Source organism: Lepidochelys kempii, chromosome 1, assembly GCF_965140285.1.
Source record: "Lepidochelys kempii isolate rLepKem1 chromosome 1, rLepKem1.hap1, whole genome shotgun sequence".
Taxonomy (NCBI): domain Eukaryota; kingdom Metazoa; phylum Chordata; order Testudines; family Cheloniidae; genus Lepidochelys; species Lepidochelys kempii.
In genome coordinates this window covers 232,837,132-232,845,267 of record NC_136380.1, presented here as the reverse complement: position 1 = coordinate 232,845,267, position 8,136 = coordinate 232,837,132, and the positions used below count along the sequence as shown (strand labels likewise).

General features: G+C 42.3%; 1 protein-coding gene across 2 annotated transcripts; it reads right to left on the bottom strand.

Moving 5' to 3' along the window:
- Window positions 1-809: 809 nt before the first annotated feature.
- LOC144930195 (uncharacterized) lies at window positions 810-8,136 on the bottom strand. 2 transcript variants are annotated; one of them, XM_078851489.1, is made up of 3 exons: window positions 8,087-8,136; window positions 4,329-4,447; window positions 810-1,596 (listed from the first exon to the last, which is right to left on the bottom strand). In XM_078851489.1, the coding sequence occupies exons 2-3, from the start codon at window positions 4,438-4,440 to the stop codon at window positions 1,259-1,261; spliced, it is 450 nt and encodes a 149-aa protein (XP_078707615.1). In that variant the 5' UTR covers window positions 4,441-4,447; window positions 8,087-8,136; the 3' UTR covers window positions 810-1,258. The 2 variants fall into 2 exon arrangements, with proteins under 2 accessions (XP_078707615.1, XP_078707614.1); XM_078851488.1 differs by lacking the exon at window positions 8,087-8,136 and adding an exon at window positions 5,659-5,804.

Sequence of the window (8,136 nt, the reverse complement as noted above, 5' to 3'; positions counted from 1 at the left end):
GAAATTATTTTTGGGGAGAGGAAATTAAATACTCAAAGGTTTCAAATATGATAAAATTCATAAAGAAAATAAACAAAGACCTCTGTTAGAACCTGATCCAAAGGCTTTTGAATTACTTCTATTGATTTCAGATCATCCTTTAGAGGCTACATTTCAGCAGTCCATCCCTATTCAGTAAAGCAGGTAAGCACATGATTAACTTAAAGCACATTCCTATGTTCCTTTGAATGTGAATTAAAGGCATGTTTAAGCACGTGCTTAAGTGTTTTACTAAATAGGGATGGATGTCAGCATGTGCTTAAAGGTTTTGCTGAACTGGGACCTTAATACCAATCTCATATTTTATTTTACTTTAAAATTAGTACCAGGAGGCATGCTTAGTGAGTGGAAATATCTCTTTCCTCACAAGACATTTGGGTTTGCAGAATACTCTCTCAAGGCATGCAGGCCGGGGCAAACCTTTTATTTCAGCCAGAGAAATAAAATGATGCACTCCCACAGGAAGAGATGAAGATAAGCTTGTGACGCTCACAGGGCTGTATACCTCAGTAACTGTTCCTGTCTGGGCTTGGCCAGATAAAAGAGGCACACAAAGCACTTGCAGCTCATTCAAAGTTTCCTGCCAGCAGTCAGATAGAAGAATGAAAGCCCCCTTTGTTCAAACAGAAGTGAAGAAGGGCCAGCATCCCCCTGAGAGGGGATAATTGAAAAAAAGGCAAACTCACACAGTATTAGGGCAGTAGCATTTCAGTCACTTTATTGTGATCACGATTTGTAGATAAGGAATGATGTAACATTTGAAGTCACAACGCTGAAAAATCCTCAGTGGTATATAAACATAATACAAATGTTTTGCTGACCGAAATAAATAAATAAATAGTAAGTTATGTCTTGCAGGTGGATGTGGCATAGTACAATAGGGAAGACAGGCACAACAGTATTGCACTGGAGTTGCAACTGTCTTTTTCTCACTAATATCAGACATCAACTGGAAAATCATGTTTTAAAAGACAAATTATGTATCTATACCTATATAGGCCTATGTTTTCCAAAGTAATGAGTGATTTTCTATGTCTCAATTTCTGTGTGCACAACTTGAGACACCTTATAGGGGCCTGAATTTCAGAAAGTACAGAGTACCTGTCCTCTGAAAAGTGGGTCCCTTTTGATATCTCAGGTTTGGTGATGCACAATTCACCAAAATCACTAACCACTTTTGAAAATGCTGGGCACCATTCTTAGAACAGATTTTGTGCATTTAACAATCCTGCTCCCCAAAGTCTCCACACCGGGGCACCATTTGGTTTAGTTTGGACTTTAATAGGGATGGTAACTTTTTGATGCTGCTCAAAGTGATTGGATCCCTTTTGCTGGCCAAGCTGCCCTGTTGCCTTTTCCCAAACCGAAGTCCGAAAGGGTTAAAATTAAACTTGCTCCTGGTGAATCGCAGTCTGCAGGAGATCTGACTCTCAATCTTGCTCTCCTGGATGAAATAGCAGAGGCTGGACTGCTCTGCAGAATTGGGACTATTGGCGTCTTGGCTCATCTGATAGGAGTTCCTCTTGGCTTGTGTGTCACTGACTGGATATTCAGCATCTAGGGCAAAACACACACCACCATCACCACAGAGGAAATCCAAAATACCTTGAAGTAGTGTGCAAAATACATGCACACACCCTACAAGCACTTCCTTTAGCAATCTCATGAGGTGAGTTTATCCTGCTGGAAATTGCAGTAGACTCTGTCAGAATTCCTCAGCTGATTTCTTTTGATCTCTCTTGATTTCTACTGGTCTCTACTGGTTTCTACTGGAGGACTATTAACCCCAAGAATCACAGGCACTGACTTTCCATTGTGTTGGGGGGTCCTCGACCCCTGACTCTGCCCCAGGCCCCACCCCTACTCCACCCCTTCCCACCTCTGCTCCACCCCCTCCCCCGAGCGTGCCACATCCTCGCTACTTCCCCCTCCCCCCCAAAGCCTCCTGCATGCCACGAAACAGTTGATCATAACAGGCGGGAGGCGCAGGGAGGGAGGGGAGGCGCTGATCAGCGGGGCTGCTGGAAGCTGCTCAGCACCCACCATTTTTCCTCATGGGTGCTCCAGCCCCAGAGCACCCACAGAGCCGGCGCCTATGCCAATAATCCTGTAGAACTGTTTCTCTGTTCCAAAACCCAGTTGCCACTGGAACGAACGGGAACTAATTTAAAAAAATTCACCTGGAATTTCCAGAATCATTGATTAAAATATTGGGTGGAATCCTGGTTCTATTGAAGTCAGAAGCAACATTCCCATTGACTTTGGGGGGCGAGAATTTCACCCATTGTGACTAGTTATTAATTTGTGTAAAATTTTCCAGGAAGGGTTAAAACCTGGCAACAACAAAATAGGAATCAGACCCTGATGAAAAGTTAATAATATTCTGCTAGGAAGTACAACAGAGAACAATAATTATTGACCTTTTATAAAATAGTTCCAAGGGAATTTTATTATAACAAAACAAAGAATGGAAAACTGTTTTGCAAATATATGAATGTATAATCACAAAGAGTATGAAAGGTACAATTGTCTACTTTTTCTAGTTTATTATAAGAAAAGAGTAGCCAAAGGATTGTGTTTTATCTTTCTGCTTAAATATATTAGTAACATAGTGATATCAGCACAGTCATTCATAAACTGAGATTTAAAATTTACATACACACACCAAAAATATCACACACTACCCACAAAAAAACAGGGCTTAGTTTCTACTTTAGTGCTTCTGTGTAGTCACGTGTACCTGTGCAAAGTATGTGTGTGTACAACACCAGCATTCGTATTTGTTGAGTATTTTATAGCAACTTTACCCTGGCATACACGATTCCACAAGATTCATTGCAGTGGAGAATCAGGCCAATGGGATTAAAATTCTGCCACAAACACAGCTGAATCCAAAAGTTACAAGCAAAATACAATAGCAAATACCAGGAGAAAGTAGGTATAAAGAATCATGCAAATTAATCCTTTGTCCCTTCACTTCCCACGGTGTTATCAGGCAAGATCAAATAGATCAAAACTCTCTTTTACACAACCGTTTATTAAAAGGTATAGTGTACTTGGAAACTATCTACTAAATGTATGGGGCAATTCTCCATTCCCATGGATCTTCTGGCATAATTTGCTCCTGTTCAGAGTGGGTGTAAAATGCTAGCCTACTGTAATGATAATATTTTACACCCATTTTACACTTATTGGGCCTAATCCTTGGATTAGCTGTGATTGGCACAGAACCCAAGAGGGAGGCAAATGTGGCTGTATGCCACCTATACACATCTCCCCTGATCTTGGGACCAATGAAAACCAGGCCTGTCCCCGGTGCATCTTAGAACAAACCTCTGGACTTCCCTAACTTGCACCCAAATTCAATGAGACCAAAGGGACAATCTAGTAGCCAGGAGTTGCTGAAATGCCCTCTCCTTCATGTCCGCTGACATGGTCCCTACAGTGGTTCTTGCCGCTGGATGTTTCCCCTGTGCAAAGGGATTCCTCAATTGGTCACTTAGCTAGCCTAGCTTTTAATCTGCTTTGCACAGCTGGAGTAGCATGAAAAATAGATTTAAGAAGGCATTATAGGCTACTCTGCACAGGTAAATGAAGACATAAGGTGAAAGCTAGTGGAAATCAGACTCTATGGCTTGACTAGGACGTTAAGGAATAGGATCCATTGCAAAAAACACTGGCCATCAACGTTCCTATGAGTTGATGTGATTTCTTCTGATGCATGGATTCCCTTTAATTTTTACAGCTTGTATTAGGAAGACTGTTGTCAACCAATTTTTTTCACGCTCGCGCCCCGCTCCCCCCCAAATAATAATTATTTTGAGTAGAGTCTCTTTGTTATTTATTAATTTCTTTGGTTTCAGCCTAAAATGTAATGATGATTTGAATTTTTAAAATTAGTATTGTATATATAGTGCCTGTACTTGGTATAAATTAGAGCATCCCCTAATTTACATCCACCTGTCAGTGGACCCCCAGGGGCCTGTTCTAGCAGCCAGAAATGGCCAGAACATACAACCTCCTATCCAAATTCCCTTCTTCCTGGATACATCTGGGGGTGCCTCTAGACCATTAGGGGATTCCCTCTTGCTGGAGGAATCCTCCACTAGCCAGTTTAAGCCAGTAATGTGCCAGCCTTACTCTCCGTGTCAGTAGCTACAGTGGGGTCAAGATTCTAGCCCATAGTATCTCCAATAAATATGAGGATGGTCTTTGCAATATGTGATACTTTACCTACAGAAGCAGCAGAGATGATAGCTAGTTGGATAGATGAAACAGAAAAAACATACCTGAAAAATCAACCAGCTGAGTGGATGCTAAGTCCCCATAAACAGGTTTACCAAAAGTCCCATTTTGGTAAATGATCACCATGATGAATGAAAAGAGCAAAAGCCTAGTCATGTCACAGCTAGGGAGAGAGAGAGAAAAATGGATATTTAGTACAAAACTCTGTGTTTCCCATTTCCTTAGAACCATCCCTTCTCTTGCCAACCACTAGGAGCTTGATCCAAAGCTCACTGATATCAATGGGAGCCCTTCCATTAACTTCAATGGACTTTAAGATCAGGTCCTATATTGGGAATCCATTCAAAACAGCCAGTGTCTAGCTCTCCCTGAATAGAAGGGCTCTGTGTTTATTTCTTTAAGTCTTATTAGGAAAAACTCATCTATCATAATTCAAGTGTCTTGCAATCATGTCTCAAAAACACATAACACTTTGGCAGAAAGTCAGTGGGACTTAGATTCCTAATAAGTGGGACATAAGTCACCTTAGAAAATAGGTTTTAGGCTCCTAAATCTCGTATGCATGTTTGAAAGTTTTATTTTAATGTCAACCATTTTGGGATTCAACAACAACAACGACAAAAATATTGGCTCAACAGTTTGAATACAGATTCTAAGGTAGAGAAAAATTATGATTTTATCTCCTTCTCTCCGTCTCTACTACAAGCAACTTTGCAACAGCTTCCCCCTAAAAGGATTAAAGATACCACAACTGACATCTCATTTCATTTGCATGGCTGAAAAACAAAATGCATGAAACAAACAACTCCACAGCAGGGACGTTACTTTTAAATCTGGAAAGTTGCTTTTCATTTTAAAAAAATTAATCTTGCCTTTGTTTATTTTCTCTCCACAGTTATTTCATGTTTCTACAGCAGAATAGTAGATGTGCACCTAAAAATATGCAGGGATAATAATAAAGCAGCAAAAACTCTTTGGGGGGTGAGGAACCCACATGCTGATTAAAGGAACACTTCTAAAAGTTAAAAGGCTGCACAGAGGAAAACAGAAGTTAGGAGAGAGGAAGAGGAGAGGGAAAAAAAGAAAAGGGAATAAAAATAAATAAATGGATGTCTACAGTCTGCAACCGTCTACGCAATTATAGCATTATAATCCTACCTTTTAATAGTTAGAAACCATAATCACCACCACCAACATTTCAGCAGTAACTCAAATCTGCAATTTAAGTAACAAGTCCTTTTACATGAATTGGGCAAATGTACTATATACATCCAAATAAAATTCAAGAATTACTCTTGTCTCAGAGGTTCCTTCAGTTGCTTCTTAAGAATGGATCTAGTTTTGGCACTCCACACACAAGTGCTAACAGCTCACCTTAGTTAAAGATCCTGCCTTTGCTGCTTGTTTTCTCTCTTCCTCTCTGTGTTTCTCTGTCTGAAGCAGATGCTACTCCCTTATATGAAGAGCCCCTAATTAACTAATTCTGTTGTGATTCTGGTTTTGTGTGCTGCATGAAGTTGTCATGAATCATGGTTTAATAACAGGAATAAAGCATCCTTTTGCTGCAACAAAACAATACAACATCTGGAGAACTTATGTTAATGTCAGTAGTGCCGCCTACTGCTCTAATTTTCACAGTGCAATGCTCTCTCTCTCTCTGTGTCTGTGTGTATATCTATAATTGCTACAAAACATCAGAAGTCCCTGCTGCAAGGTTTGACTCAGAATATGTATGAGCATTTTAAACACCCCTGTTTATTTTGTTTTCCCATGGGCTTACATGAGATGGTGAAATTGTTTACCTTTACAGCAAACCAACAAAACCCATGCATTATTGCTAGTTACACACCCCACATTTCTATAAAGTTTTTCTTCCCTAACACACATTTACTCACCTTCAATGGTGAGGTGGATTTCTTTGGGATCAATTTTACCAACAAAAATAGGATCCAAAGTAGTACTATAGTTTCCCCATCTGTGAAATGAGAATAATGACCGTTGGACTGTTGAAAGCCTGAACTCATTAATGTCCATAAGAAACGTTGAGCTATTCAGGTGGAGGACAGAAGGTCTTCAAAGAAGGCCTAGTACAAGACACAGGCAGGCAAAATTCCCCCTGACTTAAATGAGAGTTTTGCCTGAGCAGACAGTGCAAAATATTGTCCATGTTTTGAAAACTCTGAAGACAAACCAAAGGAGTAACCTACAGATATGTTCACACAGCACAGCACCCGTGGCTGGCCCATGCCAGCCGACTCAGGTTCACAGGGCTCGGGTTGTGGGGCTGTTTCACCGCTGTGTGACGTCTGGGCTTGGGCTGGAACCAGGTCTCTAAGGCCCTGCAAGGTGGCAGCGTTGCAGAGCTCAGGCTCCAGCTCAAGCCCGGAGCTCGACACAGCAATGAAACAGCCCCACAGGCCGAGCTCCATGAGCCTGAGTTGGCTGGCATGGGCCAGCCGCAGGTTTGTCTTTGCTGTGTAGACATTGCATTTAGAGCACACAGACAGCGTCAGTGCACATGGAATATGATTCCTCTTCAAAGATCTTGTAAACATGAACTAATTCTTATTCACCATCCAGGTAAGTAGTGTTATTCCCATGTTGCAGGTGGGAAATTGAGGCAACAAGGTTCAGTGACCACAAAAGAAGCCAGTCTCACAGGCTGAACTATAACTCTGCATATGTCTACACTGCAATGTGAGCCCATGCTTGAGACCGGGCTGAAAGTTAACCCCCCTGCGTCTACAATGCAATTGTGCTGACCCAGGGCTCGGATCCAGGGTCCCAGGATCCTGCAGGGCTGGAGGGTCCAAGCTCGAGTCAAGCTGGGACCCAGGGTCCAAGCCTTATTGCTTTGCAGAGTAGCTGCAGTCCTGGTTGATTCAGGTCCCAGGAGTCATCTGGAAATATCCCACAATTCCATGGGATTGTCCAATCCCTTATGCTTCCTTATGCCTCTCTATGCCAACTATCTGCAATCCACTCTATTGCTCTCTTGAAAACAGAAGCCCCTTCCCTCCACCTTGGCAAACAGCAGCAGTTCAGGCCAGCATTAACCCATTCTGTTCTGCTCACCAATCTGCAAGCAGGGGTGCCGAACGGGGGGGTCAGGGAGGCGGAGAGAAGCGAGCAGGGGTGGGGTCTTGGGCGAAGGGGCAGCACGGGGGCAGGGCCATGGTTTGGGCACCAGTGGTCCCCTGCACTTTTAGGGAGCTTCTGCTGCTCCTGTCTGCAAGCATGCTATCAGAGAAGCCTCCTGGGTTTGCAATGGAGAGCGAACCAATCAAGCCTTTTGCTAAGGAGCTGCTTCCCAGTAATGCACAAGGCTGGCAGTAAAGTTTCCCCACGGTGCACCCCGTTCCTAGGGCTAGAGCAGCCACATTTCAGGGAGAGGGATACTAGGGACTCTTGAGATATGGTTAATTTGACTTGGGTCTGTGCACTACACTGTGAAAGCCAGAGCCTAGGTTCGAACACGGGTCAGAAAATGCTTAAACGAGGTTTAAAACACAATCTAGACACTCAAGCCCATGGCTTCCTATCTTATATGCAATGGTTGGGGTTTGGGTTTTGTTGTTGTTTATTTTTGTCTTTTTTTCCCCCTGTCATTTGTATAAATGTCTGTTATGCAATGATAAAGAGACAGATGCCTGTGCGCTTCAAAGAAGAGTGTTTAAAAAGCAACCCACTACACAAACCCACAGAGGAGAGAGTTAAAACCAATCTACAGGCTGGCATTATAAAGCTTTAAAGGCAACATATACAATTTCCCTGAAGTAATTTAATGCAAAGCAATTTTTACCTGCTTTGTGAAAGACTCTGCGGATTGTGGGCTTACAAAGTGGTCTTGAC